Source organism: Antechinus flavipes, chromosome 2, assembly GCF_016432865.1.
Source record: "Antechinus flavipes isolate AdamAnt ecotype Samford, QLD, Australia chromosome 2, AdamAnt_v2, whole genome shotgun sequence".
NCBI classification, from domain to species: domain Eukaryota; kingdom Metazoa; phylum Chordata; class Mammalia; order Dasyuromorphia; family Dasyuridae; genus Antechinus; species Antechinus flavipes.
The window spans coordinates 320595273-320614238 of NC_067399.1; the positions used below are offsets into that span (position 1 = coordinate 320595273).

At 34.4% G+C, this 18966-nt stretch overlaps 1 protein-coding gene across 1 annotated transcript in view; it reads right to left on the reverse strand.

The window, feature by feature from the left end:
- Nucleotides 1-13509: 13509 nt before the first annotated feature.
- PSEN1 (presenilin 1) overlaps nucleotides 13510-18966 on the reverse strand; it is a 76192-nt gene continuing 70735 nt past the window's right edge. Inside the window, exon 11 of the mRNA XM_051977652.1 lies at nucleotides 13510-18408. Within this exon, the coding sequence (XP_051833612.1) occupies nucleotides 18253-18408 (156 nt within the window). The 3' untranslated portion in view covers nucleotides 13510-18252. The remainder of the gene's footprint in view (nucleotides 18409-18966) is intronic.

The following is an 18966-nucleotide window of genomic DNA, read 5'->3' on the forward strand; positions in this document are numbered from 1 at the left end:
ATTTAAGCAAACAACAACAAAAGAAGTAAAAATGCTACGTTGTGATCCACAGTTCCACAGTTCTCTCTCGGTGTAGATGGCTCTCAACATCACAAGATCAATGGAACTGGCTTGAATCACCTCACTGTTGAAAAGAGCCACCCATCATCATCATCATATCCATCAGAACTGATCATTGTATAATATTGATGTTGCCGGGTATAATCATCTCCTGATTCTGCTCATGTAAGTCTCTCCAGACCCCTCTGAAATCATCCTGCTGATCATTTCTTTTTTTTTTTAATTTAATTTTATTTTATAATAACTTTTTATTGACAGAACCCATGCCAGGGTAATTTTTTTACAACATTATCCCTTGCACTCGCTTCTGTTCCGATTTTTCCCTCTCCCTCCCTCCACCCCCTCCCCTAGACGGCAAGCAGTCCTATATATGTTAAATATGTTGCAGTATATCCTAGATACAATATATGTTTGCAGAACCGAACAGTTCTCTTGTTGCACAGGGAGAATTGGATTCAGAAGATAGCAATAACCCGGGAAGAAAAACAAAAATGCAAATAGTTCACATTCGTTTCCCAGTGTACTTTCTTTGAGTGTAGCTGCTTCTGTCCATCATTGATCAATTGAAACTGAGTTAGGTCTCTTTGTCAAAGAAATCCACTTCCTCATACATCCTCATACAGTATTGTTGTTGAAGTGTATAATGATCTCCTGGTCTGCTGATCATTTCTTATAGAACAATAATATTCTCTGCCTTATTTTTTATCTATCCTTAATCACTGATTGGGCATTCCTTCAGTCAAACTGAATCCTGTCAAAAATCTTAGCTTAAAAAGACCAAGGTTTCTCACTGAATCCTGGACCATCTCCAGTCATCCTGATCCTGGTCACTGGATCCAGATGATTCTGGAGGAGAAGGTGAGGCTGGTGATTTTTCACAGCTCTCCCTTATTTCAATCCAATTCACTTGCATGTCAAAGCATCATCTCCTTGCTATCATGGTTCTCTTCGAGAATGAAGGACAAACAACAACACATGTATGTAGGTAGGTAGGTAAAGCCTACTTATTATTTATCATACTTAAAACAATACTTCTATTTCTCAGTTCTTTTTCTGAAGGCAACTACCTTTATAGTTGATTTGAGTATTTATAATATTCAGAATGATGTAATTATTCACAGTTATTCTTCTAACAATATTCCTGCTAGTGCATACAAAGTTCTTTTAGTTCTGCTCTAATTATTTCATGGAAATATTTCCATGTTTTTCTAAAATCAACCTGTTCACTATTTTAATACAGCACTGTAGTATTCATCACAACCATATGCTACAACTGTTTAGCCATTTCCCAACTGATGGCATCCCCTCAATTTCCAATCCTTTGCCATCAAAAGAGAACTGTTATAAATATTTTAGAACATACAGGTTCCTTTCCTTTTTCCCTGATCACCTTAAGAAACAGACCTAATAGTTTTATTGCCAGGTTAAAAAAAAAAAGTTTTATTTTGTTTGTTTTTAACACAGCATATAACACAGTTTTATAAATCTTTAGGCATAATCCCAGATTGCTCAGCAAAATGATTGAATGGATTCATAGATTCACCAACAGTTTGTTAGTGTCCCAATTTTTCCATATGCTCTTCAACATTTGGTATTTTTCCCTTCTATCATTTTAGTCAATCTGATAAGTATGAGATGACATCTCAGAGTTGTTTTAATTTGCATTTCTTTAATCAATACCGATTTAAAGCATTTTCACATAAGTGTATTTATAACTTTGACTTTGTCATTGAAAAACTGTCTATGCCAATTCCAGTAGACTTGTGATGGAGAGAGCATCTAGAAAGAGGATTGTGGGTACTGAACATGAATCACAACATAGTATTTTCATCTTTTCTTTGTTGTTATTTGCTTGCTTTTTGTTTTCTTTCTCATTTTTTCCTTTTTGATCTGATTTTTATTGTACAACATGATAATTATGGGAATTATGTATAGAAGAATTGAACATATTTGACATATATTGGATTATTTGCTGTCCGGGGTAGGGTGGGGGAAGGGAGAGAGAAAAATTTTGAACACAAGATTTTGCAAGGGCGAATGTGCATATTTTCAAAATAAAAAATTACTATTTTTAAGAAAAAAAAGAAAAATTGCCTAATTTTCTTTGGCTATTTAATGATTGGGAAATGACTAATATTATTGTAAATTTCTCAAAGTTCTCTATATATTTGAGATATGAGACCTTTAGCCAAGAAAATGTCTATAAAATTGTTTTTTTGTTTGTTTGTTTATTTGTTTTTTTGCTGAGGCAATTGAGATTAAGTGACTTGCCTAGGGTCACACAGCTAGGAAGTAAAAAGTATCTGGTCAGATTTGAACTCAGGTCCTTCTGACTTCAAGGTGGCACTCTATCCACTCTGCCATCTAGCTACCCCCTATAAAAATTTTTAAAACAATTTATCTCCTTTCCTTCTAATCTTGACTAGGTTGATTTTATTTGTACAAAACCCTTTTTAATTTAATGTAATCAAAATTAACCATTTTATGCCTCAGAGTGTTCTCGATTTTGTTTTCCTAATGTATTCATCATTGTTTTCCTATCCACGAGTCTGAATAATAATAGGTTTTCTTGAAATGGAAATTTTAATTTCCATTTTAACAGGAAATTGGGGGAATATAAGTCTGTATATATACATATGCACAAATATACATATTCCCCCATTTCCTATTAAAATTTTTTTAATATTTCTTTTTTAAAATTTATTTAGTATTTTCTTTTCCCTAGCTACATGTAAAAACTATTTTTTACAGTTGTTTTAGAAAACTTTGAATTGCAAATTCTGTCTCTTCTCTCCCCAATCCTCATTGGGGAGGTTCTCTATAGGTTATACACGTGTAGTCATGCAAAACTTTCCCATAATATTCATAATATAAAATAAAAGATAGACTAAAATAACAACAAAAACTCAAGCAAAATAACGTTTTAAAAAGGGTGTGCTTCAATCTGTATTCAGATAACGTTAATTCTGTCTGTGGATATACAACCAAGATGAAAAGGAAAACAGATAACTGGGAAACAATTTTTGTAGCTAGTATTTCACTTAGAGGCTTCATTTCTCAAATATATAAAGAACTGAGTCAAATTTAAAAGAATACAAGCCATTCCCCAATTTATAAATGGTCAAAGGGCATGAACTGGCAGTTTTCAGATGAAGAAATTAAAACCATTGTCATGTGAAAAATGCTCTAAGTCACTATTGATAAGGGAAATGCCAATTAAAACAATTCTGAAGTACCATCTCACATCTATCAGATTGGCTATAACAGAAAAGGAAAATGATAAACATTTGAGATGTTAAAAAATTGGAATACTGATGTGTTGTTAGTAGAATTGTGAACTGATCCAACCATTCTAGAGAGCAATTTGGGATTATGCTCAAAGGGCATATTGTGAGACCCACATGAACAAAAATATTTATAGCAGCCCTTTTTGTGGTAACAAAAAATGGAAATTGAGGGGATGTTCATCATGGAATAACAGAACAAATTGTGGTATGTGCTTGTAATGAATACTATTGTGCAATAAAAAACAGGTGGATTTCAGAAAAATCTAAATAGACTTACATGCACTGATGCTGAGTGAAGTGAACAGAACCAGAACATTGTACACAGTAACAGCAATCTTGTGTGATGATCAACTGTAATTGACTTACCTCTTCTCAGCAATGCAACAATCTAAGGCAATTTAAAAAGACTAATGATGGAAAAAATCATTCCCACCCAGAGAAAGAATTCATTGATTCTGAATGCAGATTGAAGCACCCATTTTGGCTTTTTTAGTGTATTTTTTTTCTTTTGATCTGTTCTTTCCTTCACAACATGACTAATGTAAAAATATGTTTTACATATATTTGCACCTATATAATTTATATCAGAATGCTTGCTATCTTGGGAGGGGAAAGAGTAAAGGGGGAAGGGAAAGAAGAAGGGAGAAAAATGCTCAATTCAAAGGCTTCTAAATATCAATTTTATAAAATTATCTTTGCATGTAATTGGAAAAAAATAAAATACTATTTGAAAATTCAACATGTCCAAAATTGAACGCATTCTTTTCCTCTCAAATCTTCTCTTCTTCTAAACTTTTCTATTGCTATTGAGGATACCACTATCCTTCCAGTCATTCAGTCTCTGAACCTAGGTATTATCTTTAATAATCTCAACACTCATATTCAATTAGATGCCAACTCCAATTGTTTATACCTTACCATCTCTTATATATAGCTCCTTCTTTCCTCTGCTCCTGCCCACCAAACAGGTGCCGGCCATTGTCACCTCACTCTCAGATAACTGCAATAGACTTAAGTTTCTCCTTTCTTCAGCTACATGGCACAGTGGATAGAGCACTGGGCCTGAAAGACCTGAATTAACTGAGTTCAAATTTGGCCTCAGATACTTACTAGCTGTGTGACTGAGCAAATCACTTAACTTTGTTGCATTTCCTCAACTGGAGGAAAACTGGATTCGAAAAGGAAATGCAAAGCACTCAAGTATCTTGTTAAAAAACAACAACAACAAGAAACAAACAAAGAATTAGACTGAAAAATGAACTATTTTAGGATATTTTCTACTCAGTTATCAAATCGATCTTCCTAAAGTGCAAGTTTCCTTCCCTCACTTCCTCTGCCCTACATTCAATCAACTCTAGTGGCTTATTATTGCCTTCAGGATCAAGTGTAAAATCCTACTTTGGTTTTTAAGGCCCTTTATAACTCCTTCCTATATTTCTAATCTTCTTACACCTTACTGGTCTCTCTTTCCTCAAACTCTGCCATTCCTGGCTTCCTAGTTATTCCTTAGACAAGATATACCATCACTCACTTCCACACATTTCCACAAGTTGTCTCTCATGTCTGGAATTCTCTCCCTCATCAATTCTCTCTTGGACTTCCTGGCTTTTAACTCTTAGATAAAGTTCCATCTCTTGCAAGGAGTTTTTCTAATTCAATTGTTTCTCTGAAATTTCCTCCTATGTATGCCATATATAACTTGTTTATACATAGTTATTTGTATGCTATCTACCCTAAAAGGTTGTAAGTTCCTTGAAATCAAAAAAAATATTTTTTTTCGTATCCTTTGTACTTAGTACAGTGCCTGTTACACATAATAGTAGCTTAATAAATTCTTTGTTGACTTAGCTTTTATCCCTCTGGATTAATTTTATTATTTTTTCCAGCTGTGTAAAGTAATTGTTTGGTATTTTAATTGATATGATATTAAATAAGTTAATTTAGATAGTATTGTGATTTTTAATATATTGGCTTGGTCTACCTATTAGAAATAAATATTTTTCCAATTATCTGTTTTCATTTGTGTAGAGTTTGTATTCATATAGTTCCTTAATAAATGTTTAGTGATTGATTTGGATATTATCTCTTGCTTTAGGTATTAAGACCATATTTGTATTAGAGAAGGAATTTGAAAAAAAAAAACCAGTTTTATGATATAAGGATTGCTATTTAAATGTTTGATAGAATTCACTTCTAAATCCATCTGGTCCAGGATTTTTTTTTCGTATGGTAGTTCATTTATTATTTCTTTAATTTCTTTTTATCATTTAAGTTATTTAAAGCCTATATTTAATTTCTTGCTAATCTGGGGATTTTTTTATTATTTTTTAATAGCTCCTAGTTTTATTTACTAAATCAATGGATTTTTTTTTTTTTTTGCTTTCAACTTTGTTTATTTTTTATTTTATCTTTAGGATTTCTATTTTGGTGTTTAATTATTTGGTTTCTAGTCAGGTTTTTTTTAATTACAAATTCGATTCATTTTTTGAATTTGAAAATTTTTTAAAATTTGATTCAAATTTGATTTTTTTAAAAAATCATAAAATTATGTCATTAAATGGATAAAAAGCTTTTGGCAGCATATATCTATTCCTGTTTTTTTTTTTTAAAAAAAGACACTAGAAAGTATAATAACAAATGAACCTTTCCTTAATGTAATAAATGATATCTAGCTAAAACCAAAAGCCAAAATTATCTTTAATGTGAGTAACTAGGAATCAGTAACTAAGATCAGGAGTAAAACAAGAAAATTTTGTTACCATTGTTTTTCAAATTCAAAGTTCATTTTTTTTCTTTTATTTATCAAAATGTTTAAAGATAATACTTTTTCACCTAAGTACCACTTTAACAACATCCCAAAATGTTGGCATCTTGTTATATTGTTGTCACTATCTTTAATGAAATTATTGTTTTTATTTGTTCTTTGACTCATAATTTAAAATTGAATTTTGTTTTACTTTTAAACAAAGACCAGCCTTCTTCCCCTCCTATTTTCCTCCTCTCTAAATCTTAAGAAAGTAAGAAAAATAAAACCCCCTTTTTTTTTCCTGAGGCAATTAGGGTTAAGTGACTTCCCCAGGATCACACAACTAGGAAGTGTGAAGTGTTAAGTGTCTGAGGTCACATGTGAACTCAGGTCCTCCTGACTTCAGAGCTGATGCTCTATCCACTGCACCACCTAGCTGCCCCAAACAAAACCCCTTTTACAAGCATGTATCATCATGCAAAACAAAAAAATTCTCATTGGCTATGTTTAAAAAACCTACAATTCCATCTGTGCTCTGAGTCCATTACCTTTCTGCCAAGAGATAGGCAGTATGTTTTATCAAAAGTCCTCAGGAATTATAAGTCATTGTGTTGTAAATCAGAGTTCCCAGATTTTTATATTTTATACATATATGTGTATATGTGTACATATGTACATGTATATATACATACATATATATATATAATTTATAGAATTAATCAAATTTCCAAATTGGCTATGTCTCAAAAATACTTGCCTCATTCTATATTCTGAGACCTTTACCTCTTTGGTTATTCTTTGATATTACAAAAAGAGAAATGTCTACATCCTTGGAATTAGGACTAATTGATCCATCCTCTAATTCTCATTTTGCCTTTCTTCCCTTTCCCTCCCATTTCAGAGTGAAATGTATTTTTGTATCCAACTCTGTGTATTCTTCCTTCCATCCAGTTAAGATGAGAATGAAGTTCAAATGTTAGTCACTCCAAAACTACCTCCTCCTCCGTGTATTCTATTCATGGGAATGTTATGTAAGATGTTTCCTTAATCTCTCTTTCTTTTCCCCATTTCTCCCCACTGATGTATTCCTCTTCTACTCTTTTAAGAATCATAACAGAATCATTCTCAGAATTTGTGTAGTTAGACTGTTTTCTAAGAACGGTGATGATGACAGGGTTCAGAGGGAATAGTATATCCCCATTTTTAAAATTAAACATTTATTTTTGTTTTGGAGCCACTAGATGGCATAAATAGAACATAAGGCCTGGAGGCAGGAAGATTTGAGTTCAAATTTGACTTTAGACACTGACCCTGGGCAAGTGACTTAATCCTTTTTGCCTCAGTTTCTTCATCTGTAAAATGAACTGGAGAAGGAAATGGCAAACCACTCCTGTATTTTGCCAAGAAAACCCACCAAAAGGTGAGTTGATCTTTAAAAAGATTCAGACTTGACTGAAACTGAACAATTCTTGTTTAGTTCTTTATCATTATTCATTCATGTTTACCTCTTCTTCTTCTCTTCATTCCTGTGTTTCCTGTAGTGCTACTACTGGAAAGGAATCTACCTTTCCATGAGGAAAGATTCATTTCCTCAATGACCAGCAGGATGAATACAGAGAAGACTGGCGAGACTTACATGAACTGATGCTAAGTGAAATGAGCAGAACCAGGAGATCATTATACACTTCGACAACGATATTGTATGAGGACATATTTTGATGGAAGTGGATTTCTTTGACAAAGAGACCTGAGTTTCAATTGATAAATGATGGACAAAAGCAGCTACACCCAAAGAAAGAACACTGGGAAACGAATGTGAACTATCTGCATTTTTGTTTTTCTTCCCGGGTTATTTATACCTTCTGAATCCAATTCTCCCTATGCAACAAGAGAACTGTTCGGTTCTGCAAACATATATTGTATCTAGGATATACTGCAACATATCCAACATATAAAGGACTGCTTGCCATGTAGGGGAGGGAGGGGAGAAAAATTGGAACAGAAACGAGTGCAAAGGATAATGTTGTAAAAAAAAAAAAATTACCCTGGCATGGATTCTGTCAATATAAAGTAATTATTAAATAAAAATTAAAAAAAAAAAGATTCATTTCCTCTCCTGTAGCTGTTTTGCCAGGTTCATTATTCTTGACTGTAAGGCTATATATTCTTAGTCTTTTATAATCTCATCTTTCAAATTCTCGGTCTTTGTAATGGCGGCTACCAAATCATTTGTGATCCTGACTGTGGTTGCCTGTCCTTGAGTTCTGCCTTTCTAAATGCTTGTGGTTCCAAAATTTTTTTGCACAACTTAGAAGCTCCGAATATTGGTTATGATGTTTTCTCTTCTTTTCCCTTTCCCTTTTCTTCTTTTAAGATAATGAAAACATCACAAAACCACTCCCAGATCCTCTGTCTTATTAGATTTCCTCTATGATCCTTGATATGGAGCAATATATTTCTCCCACATTAGGATGTAAATAATTTATCCCTTAGTCCCTTATAATTGCCTACTCATATTTACTTTTTTTTCATTAGGAATTCTTGGAAATATTCTATTTCATTAAAGATTCATTTTCCTCCCAGCAGAATTACACTGTTTGGGGGGTATGCTACTCTTGGTAGTAAGCTTATATCCCCTTATCTTCTGAAATACATTCCAAGTTCATTTCATTATAGTAGTAGCTACTACATTATGTTCAATCCTGATTGCAGTTACTTGGTACTTGAAGTCTTTCTTTCTGGCTGCTTGCAATAGATTTCATTTCACTTGGAAGTTAGGGACTTTGACCAAAATACTCCTGGAAGGAATTATTTTGGAGTTTCTTTCAGGTGACCAGTGGGTTCATTTTATTTTATCTTATCTTCTGGAAGAAAACTAGGCAATTTTCTTCTGTGATTTTTTTGAAATATGTCCAGTGGACCCACACTTAACACCATATACCAAGATAAGATCAAAATGGGTCCATGATTTAGGCATAAAGAACGAGATTATAAATAAATTAGAGGAACATAGGATAGTTTACCTCTCAGACCTATGGAGGAGGAAGAAATTTGTGACCAAAGATGAACTAGAGATTATTATTGATCACAAAATAGAAAATTTTGATTACATCAAATTAAAAAGCCTTTGTACAAACAAAACTAATGCAAACAAAATTAGAAGGGAATCAACAAACTGAGAAAACATTTTTACAGTTAAAGGTTCTGATAAAAGCCTCATTTCCAAAATATATAGAAAATTAACTCAAATTTATAAGAAATCAAGCCATTCTCCAATTGATAAATGGTTAAAGGATATGAACAGACAATTTTCAGATGATGAAATTGAAACTATTTCCACTCATATGAGTGTTTCAAATCACTATTGATCAGAGAAATGCAAATTAAGACAACTCTGAGATACCACTACACACCTGTCAGATTGGCTAAGATGACAGGAAAAAATAATGATGAATGTTGGAGGGGATGTAGGAAAACTGGGACACTGATACATTGTTGGTGGAGCTGTGAACGAATCCAACATTCTGGAGAGCAATCTGGAATTATGCTCACAAAGTTATCAAACTGTGCATACCCTTTGATCCAGCAGTGCTACTACTGGGCTTATACCCCAAAGAGATATTAAAGAAGGGAAAGGGACCTGTATGTGCTAAAATGTTTGTGGCGGCCCTTTTTGTGGTAGCTAGAAACTGGAAAATGAATGGATGCCCATCAATTGGAGAATGGTTCGGTAAATTGTGATATATGAATGTTATGGGATATTATTGTTCTGTAAGAAATGACCAGCAGGATGAATACAGAGAGGACTGGTGAGACTTACATGAACTGATGCTGAGTGAATGAGCAGAACCAGGAGATCATTATATACCTCAACAACGATACTGTTTGAGGATGTATTCTGATGGAAATGGATTTCTTTGACAAAGAGAAGATCTAACTCAGTTTCAATTGATCAATGATGGACAGAAGCAGCTACATCCAAAGAAAGAACACTGGGAAATGAATATAAACTGCTTGCATTTTTGTTTTTCTCCCCAGGTTATTTTTACCTTCTGAATCCAATTCTTCCTATGCAACAAGAGAACTGTTCGGTTCTGCAAACATATATTGTATCTAGGATATACTGCAACATATTTAACATATATAGGACTGCTTGCCATCTAGGGGAGGAGGTAAAAGGAGGGGAAAAAATCGGAACAGAAGCGAGTGCAACACATATAGTGTATCTAGGATATAATGTAACTTATTTAACATGTAAAGGACTGCTTGCCATCTGGGGGAGGGGGTGAAGGGAGGGAGGGAGGGGAAAAATTGGAACAGAAGCGAGTGCAAGGGATAATGCTGTAAAAAATTATCCTGGCATGGGTTCTATCAATAAAAAGTTAAAATAAAATAAAATAAAATTCAATAGGACAAAAAAAAAAGTGAGTGCAAGGGATAATGTTGTAAAAAATTACCCATGCATATGTTCTGTCAATGAAAAGCTATAATTATTTTTTAAAAATTAACTAAAAAAAAAAAAAGAAATATGATGTCCAGGCTCCTTTTTCTTAGTCGTTGTCAGCTTGCCATGGTGAGGGCTCTAGCAGTTTGCTAGATGGAAGACTCAGGTTGAATATCAAACTGCAGACTCCCCTTTAATCTGGAGCTCCCTGCCCTGATTATTCTGCTGTAGGTTTCAGAATTGGCTGGGGACCAGAAATGAGACTGAGTGAACCTGTCCTTGCTCAGTACAGAGTCTAGGATCCATGACAACCTTCCACTCTGGAAGGCCACCCCTAGACACAATTCTTCTCTTTTGTTCTTCCTAGTTCTGAGACCAAGCACTGGATAAATGAGTGACTAAACATGTCTCCCCCATTCAAATGAAAGGTCCCTGAAGTCAGAAATGGTTTTAATTTTCTTTGTATTCTCAAGACTTAGAACAGACATAGTATGCAACCTACTCTTTGTTGACTGCCCCTCATTGTACTAGGTCCTAAGATAAGTTAGAAGAAACCTAAGTTTCCTTCATCCTGGTGGAGATTCTCCACAATGGGAGATACAATTCTCCACAATTTCTCAAATGGAGGAAATCATAGGTCCTAACTATATATACACATATGTATGTGTATCTCATATATATACATATATATATATATGATGGACATTGAACAGCTGCAAAAAAAAATCTGGCTTGGATCAATTTAGGAAATCCAATTTTAATCTGTTCTGTTAAGCACTTCTATCTAGGGATATCATTATTAGAACACAAATCTATCACTGTCTGGGTCCCTGGCAAAGAGAAGCCTCTTCTGAGTCACCCACATTCTTAAATCCAAGTCATTGATGATTCTTCCTTTTCCTCAGCTGATCCTTCCCCCAACCCCATCCATTCAACTGCTGATTCTTGTCAGTTTTCCCTTCATATCTCATTCCCTTTTCTTCAGTTACATGAACACCATCCTAATTCAGGGACTCATGACCTTTCATCTTTACTATTTTAATCAACTCCTGATCAATCATCTTCTTCCCTTGGCAAGCCATCCCAGGCTTTCCATTTACAGAACTGACAAAATTAATTTTCTTAAAGAGCAGCACTGATTGTGTCACTACACTATATAAAAGCCTCCAGGAGGTTCTAATTGCTTCAACAATAAAATACCTTTTATTAGAAACATTTAAGATCTCCATCATTTGGCTACAAACTACCTTTCCAAATTATTCCTTTCATGTCATCCATATTTTAGCCACACGGGAAGCTAGGTAGTGCAATGGATAAGGTGCCAGGCCTAAAGAAGATACATCTCTCTGAGTTCAAATCTGGCCTCAGACACTAGTTGTGTGACCTTGGGCAATCCCGTTTGCCTCAGTTTTCTCATCTATAAAATGAGCTGAAGGGCAAACCACTCCAATATTTTTGCCAAGGAACTTCAAATGGGGTCATGAAGAGTCAGACATAACTAAACAATAAAATATTCTGGTCAGAGCAAGCAACTAACTTTCCTTCTCAACTTGATCTTCCATTTCTTATTGCTGAGTATTTGCATAAGCCATCTCCCATGCCTGGAATGTATTTCTTCATCTCTTTCTTGGAGAACCTCTTTTTTTTAACATTCAGCATAGGGGTAATTTCTTTTAAGTTTTCCTTAGTCCCTGTCTGTCCTGTCTTTCCCTCTCCCAACTCCAGCTCTTCAAATTGTAATGGGTTTTCTTAATAAAAATATAAATTTCTTAAGGACTTTATCTTTTCGTGTCATTAGTGCCTAGTGCCTCACATATTGTGTGTGCTTGAAAAATGTTTGAATTAAGTTCAAAAAGACTCTCAGGACTTACATGAACTAATGCTAAGTGAAATGAGCAGAACCAGATCATTATTACACAGCAACAAGAAGACTATATGATTATCAATGCTGATGGATGAGGCTCTCTTCAACAATGAGATGATTCAAACCAGTTCCAATTGTGGAGTGAAGAGAGCCATCTACAGTCAGAGAGAGAACCATGGGAACAGAGTGTGGAACACAACCTAACATTCTCTGTTGTTATTTACTTGGATTTTGTTTTCTCTGAGTATTTCTTTTTCTTCCTTCTTGATCTGATTTTTCTTGTACAAGAAGATAACTGTATAAATATGTATATATATATTGAATGTAACATGTATTTCATCATGTTTAACATGTTTTGGACTACCTGCCAGATAGGGGAGGGGGTTGGGAGGAGGAGGGAATATTTGGAACAAAAGGTTATGCAAGAGTCAATGTTGGAAAAATTACCCATGCATATGTTTTGTAAATAAAAATCTTTAATTTTAAAAAAAGAAAGAAAAAAGAAAGACTCTTAAGCAAGTTTTGGGACTTGTTAGTTTTTCAAAATACCCTTGGCAAAAAAGTTCTGAGTGCTTCCCCCTCTGGCTTCCTTCTTCAGACTGCAACTTCCCTTTCATTTTCTTCCTAGTAGAATAATACAAAGTGGATGTCATTCACTGTTAAGTAAATAGAGGTGTTGTAATGTTTGCAAGAGAGGATGGGGAAGTGGACTGGAAATTCTGTGTATTGTCAAATCCATAAAATCTGTATTGAATGCTGTTGTATGATCTACAGACAAGCTCCCAGCTAAAAATATTTCTCTAACATAAGAAACATCTGGATTGCAAGAAACCTTCATGCAGGGTTATTTCATGCAATAATTAGTTTTGACAATGTCTTTAAATTATTATAAATTTTTTCTTTAGGAAACAAGTTTGAAATGAGTTTTTTAAGGAAATGAAGTTTTTAATAAAGATCTATAAAATTTTATCACTTGGGAGCATAGCTTGCCATATAATCTATATTATCTTAACAGCACAGAATAAAAATGGGCTTCTGACCTGCTCTACACTAATTTCTGCATTCCAGAATTTTTATACCATGGTACTTAAGGTAAGACAACTAGCAGTTAGGATTCATGCGATCTTTAGTTTATTAATCTGACAAATACAGGAAAATTTTGCAATCTATCAAAATTGTATCTTATCAAGAATTTGAAAGGTGTTACAAAAAGATGTTTTCACATTCTTTCTGGATTATGTACAAATCAGTATCTGTAGAAACAAAAACAAAACAGCAAACACTTGAAAGTAAAGGAATCCCAATGAAGCCCATATTCCAGCATGTCCAATCGCATTGTAAACCAAGCCACTATTGCAGTGTGCACAACCCTGTAGCCACCACTGCATGATTCAAAGTTCTGAAGCTGCTGCCAATGGTTCCAATAAATACTTGTTCTTTTAAAAAGGAAAATGTCCTAAGAAGGAAACTTTCCCCACTGCATAGTCCAACCTGAAGTTCTAGTCAGGCACATTTGAGGAGGGACCCAACCGTCTCCTCTTATTAATGACAGAGCAAGCATCCAGGAAGTGGTACCTTTCTGAGATATTCTGAAATTGCTTTGTAGACAGAGACATTGAGTGATGTCAGCAGGAGGCAGCTTTCAAGTACAGCAGGTAAAATTGGTAGGTTTCTGATCAGGACTATACTGGTGGTCAAGGCAATACCTAACATAATCCTCTCCTTAGGGAGGTGTTTCCTCTAATCAGGTAAGACCACCAGCTAATGGCATCCAAATAAGCTACTCAGAGATCATTCTTTTATGGCAGGGCTGCAAAGAGTTGAAAGTTGGCGAGTGATTTTCAAAGTCCTCTATTCTGGGATTTTAGAGACGTTACGAAGATATATGCTCTATGCTCAAGTTGAAGATACAAAAGTCTCTGCCATGAGATCAGTGAGATCATCTGTACAGTTCTGAAAGCTCCTTTCCAACACAGTGTTTAGGATCCAACACAGTGTTAGGACATCTGCAGGGGAAGAGGGAGGTAGGGTACTGTCTTCCTATGATAAGGGCAAATTCAGAGGAAGAGAAGGAAAGAAGCCTTAGTTCACTCAGAAGACTCATTCCTGAAATGAGCACAATCCAGTTCACGAGCCTGCTTCTCATGCAGAGATGGTACAGGTAGAGAAGCTGTGACAGCATATGCTACATAAGGCTCTGACAGCATTATTGCAATTTTCAGTGTCAACTATGTTCATGTGGCAAGAGCCCTTAACAACCATGAAAAAGTGGTTACAGATCAGAGTATACAGTCATTATGCCTAAAGTTTCCAATGTTTTAAAGAGCTTAAAGTTATCTGTATGTTAGAAAACAGGAAAGAAGTAACACAGTTCAAGTGAAACTCTTGAAAAATTTAGAAAAGTCCAAGGTAACGTAGCCTCTTCCTTCCAGGAAAAAAATGTTGCTGATTGAGCGCATGGTGTGGTAAATAAAATGAGGAACTTGTAGTCAAGAATCACAGAACATAGCTCTAGTTCTGCTTCTGACATCACCTGACTTCCATTAATTGCTTAATTTCTTATATTTCCCCTTTTGCCAGTGGGGTACAGATGCGTTTCTATGAAAAATGCTTTGAAGTCTTTAGGGAAACGGCTTTAGATAAGAGCAAAATGTAATATAATATTATTTGCAGCCTGTTAGATGTAAATGACACACAGGGAGGAGATCCAACATTCAGAACTTAAAACAATATATTCAGTTGTTGCTTTTATGGGTAGACAAATTAATAATAAATTGCTGCCTTTCCCCATACTTTTCTTCTAAGCTCTGCAAAGATCATGATTTCCAATTTTTTCTAAATGTAAAATGCAATCAATAAGAAGTTGTGGTACCTGCAATTTGTTCTAATAGTTGGTTTTGCTTAACTTTTAGTAGGAAGATACTTTAGTAAAAGATAAGGGTGTTTTCTAAAAAAAAAAAAAAAAAAAAAAGAAAGAAAGAAAATAACCTCGAAGTACAATATTGAATTGGCCATTACAAAAAACAAAAACAAAAACAAAAACAACAAAACCTGTGGCTTCTAGTCCAGGGAATCAAACAACATCAATCTTCTTGTAAACTACTTTCTACAAAAATGTACTCTATTATTTTGTGTGTCAAAACTAAATACAAATCTACTATTTTCTCACCTATTAACTCCTTTCTTTTAAAGGATATTTTAATTTTAAACTAAACTTGAAATTTATCTAACTTCTGAATCTGTTGCACTTTGTTGGTTAGTTCAATGCAGTGCTCTTCCCATTGTGGAAGAGCCCCACTGCTAGCTATCCCCAGATTCCCACTTATGAGATGAATACTGTGACTACCCATTCCTGAATGACTTTAAAGCATGCATCTGGAACTTCCTCTGTTTCATACCATGACCTCATATTCTGGGATGTCTAAACTTGTCCTTACAGAGTGTCTGGGGGCAAATTCATACTACTGATATCCTTGGCTCTACTTAATGGAACATAATGGTCTGTTTGTTGTTATACAGTTTGATTTAGACATGGCTTAGATTTGCATGTAGCATCACAAGCCTTTCAAGGGGAAAAACTAAAATACAGGGTGGCCAATAAACACACAATAAAATCTCTCTTAGGTAAACTCTAGTTTGAAGTCAAAATCTATAATACATAGGGTTTATCTGGAAGCCTTTTTTAAAAGAACCTATTTTATGCTTCACTTAATTCCTGAGATGATGAATTGATATATAAGTGGCTTCTGAATCACAGGTAAAACTACAGGAAATAATATTCCTGCTTTAAATTATTTAAGTGGGAAAGAAAGAGAAAAGTATTAAGTGAAGAAAATATTCAGACTTTTTTAAAAAAGCAAAACAATCAAACATTCTGAAATTCATCCTTTTTTTTTTTTTGCATCCTTCATTTCCACTGAAATTCCCAAAGCAATCCAATATAAGCAAGTACTTAGATACAAAAGCATTATCTAAACATAAAATCCCAAACCAGGTGAATACACACATTTTACTTATTACCATAATAAATCAGAGAAGTCATCCACTGGCAGGGTATATATATTCCAGGGAATTGCTCCAATCTAGAAAATATATTACAGCTAGAAACATGTTAAGGAGAAGAGATGATATTGGCCATTCCTGAGCCACGCCTTCAGATCACATCATTTCATCACTAAAGCTAAAGGTTCTCTGAGGTAAAGAAGGCCAACAGAGTTTGCTGTCTACCACACAGACTTTAGAGAGATTACCTCTAAAAAGGGCAGTCATCAGATTTTTTTTGTTTGGCATACTTGTACAGAACCTGGATTTTAATGCTTTCACAGTCTTCACTGTCCTCAATTCAAACAAAGATATTTTGAAACAACCTGCAATAGGAGAGGTGTAATCACAAAAAACCAATTGTAAAGTCTTTGATAAATGATTTGGTATCTGCTCTTTAGTATTTGGTTTATTTTGCCTATTCGCTGTTTGAGGCCTCTTTTTCACTCATCAGTGACTTCTCCTCTTAACCCCATGTTCTCCATAGGCCAAGCTTTAGACTAAAAATAGTATCTTTCTACCTACTACTTTCTAACTTTGCTAAACAAAATTGATTCACAAAGTACTTAAAAAATAATTTGCCTTCAGCAGTGCATTCTAATTCTCAACAGCTGCCAGAAATATTGAATCAGACTAAGAAAAAGAATATCACAAAACATCATATTTTTTTAATTCCCCAGCTTTTGGCCACAAACTTTGGATGAAGTCTGTATATTGGTGAAGAAATTACAAGAAAAAGGTTAACTGCAGCAATTTATAAGCATGCTTGAGTTAAATTCTAAAATAAATAGGTCATCCATTCATTGCTATGATGGATTATCTGTCTTAGAAGAATTACATGCAATTTGGAGTGAAGGGGAAAGATGGAAGGTATGTGGGGAAACATGAACTTGGAATGCTGTACCTGTTGAAAAACAAAGATTAATTGTGTGCTGCCATCACAGCAAGGACGGACAGAAATTTAGTTGAACAGCCGAAGCATTTTGAGAATGCTGGTGAGGAGCAAGCTTTGAATAGTCCCCTTACCACAATATCTACTGAATCTTGAACCAAAGTCCTTTGAGATGGACTAGTTGTTTTTTTTTTTTTTTTAACTTTAGATTGAGGTTGAGAAGAAATGGTGAAAGTGAAAAGTGATAAAACTTCAGTGCTTCAGAACAACCAAAAAAAAAAAAAAAAAAAAACCATTAAAATCTGTCTAAGCACCTGGCTTGACCCAAGGTGGAAGAGATTCTTTTACTTGAAAATGGCTTGAACTTCTAGCATAAAAATCTGGAAGTGGCAAGCTGCCTCCCTTTTCTCCATTCCATTTGGCTGCAGATGTCTGTCCACCTGATGATACACCCAAATGGCTCAACACTTAACTAACACAGATTTATTAGGTTGATCTTTTTTCAACATGTGTGTTCAAATAAAGATTACTGTTTGGTTTAACAACTTCCCTCATTTAACCTCTTGGCAATAGTAGTCCTGAGAGTCTGTAGTGTTGGTAATATCTACCTGTTACCAAGGGATAAATTGCTGGTGGAAGCATTAACAATTTTTTAGCCTATTGTTTTCCTCCTATTTCTATTCACAAATCCAGGTGGCTTCTTGTAGGAAAAAAAAATTAAAAATGAACATTTAAAACCATTTACTGCCTTTCAATGTTCAGGGAGGCAAGTTCTCACAAAAAACTGGGAGAAAGTTGCAATGAATCCATCTGGGAATCTTGAAACTGTTCCATGAAGAAGAGGAAAATTTTTTTGTCCTCTCCAGATTTTACTACAGTCAGAGGAGAAAAATCCATGGGATTCCAATTTTTAATGTGCTAAATATAAAATTGATGGAATGCTAGCTGGTCCATAAAAGGCTGCACAAGGTAATCTGTGGCAAAATAGAAAACAAGCCCAAAGGTGATGGAGATTGGAAGAGCAGGTAATGCTTTCTTGAAGATGGCGAGAAGCAGTAAGGTAAGGCACAAACCCTGCAGAGAAAGTAGAAAGAAGCCATAAGCTGAAATGCACTTATACAACCACTTTACAATTCAATGTTGTTATGGAACTCGGGAGGTTTTGCTTCATGTAATCATTTACCAATTGAACACTTTTTTTAGGTTAAATTTTAGAAATCCTAATATTTTTAACACTGTGGAAGAAAGTCATTAAAAATTTTTTTGAGGAATCTAGTATAAAATAAAACAAAACTCATTTCACTGATTTACAGCAACCTAGTTGCAATGACTCAGTCTATTTCATACACACACAATTTTAAACAAAAATAAAATTGAAACAAATTTTTCAAAAGGAAAAAATTTAATTGACATAAAATACTTGAAATTTTTACAATCTTCAGATTGGTCTTGGAAAGAAATAGTTAAAGTAAAAAGTGATAAAACTTCATTGCTTGAGAACACAAATCACTAAATTCTATCACTTCTAACAGTAAAAAAATGGACTCTTCTTTTCTAAAAAGACTTCAGTCCCTGAAATTTTATTGGTGCTGCCTGGACCATCAGCATAGAAGCTTTAGTCTTTGTGCTCTA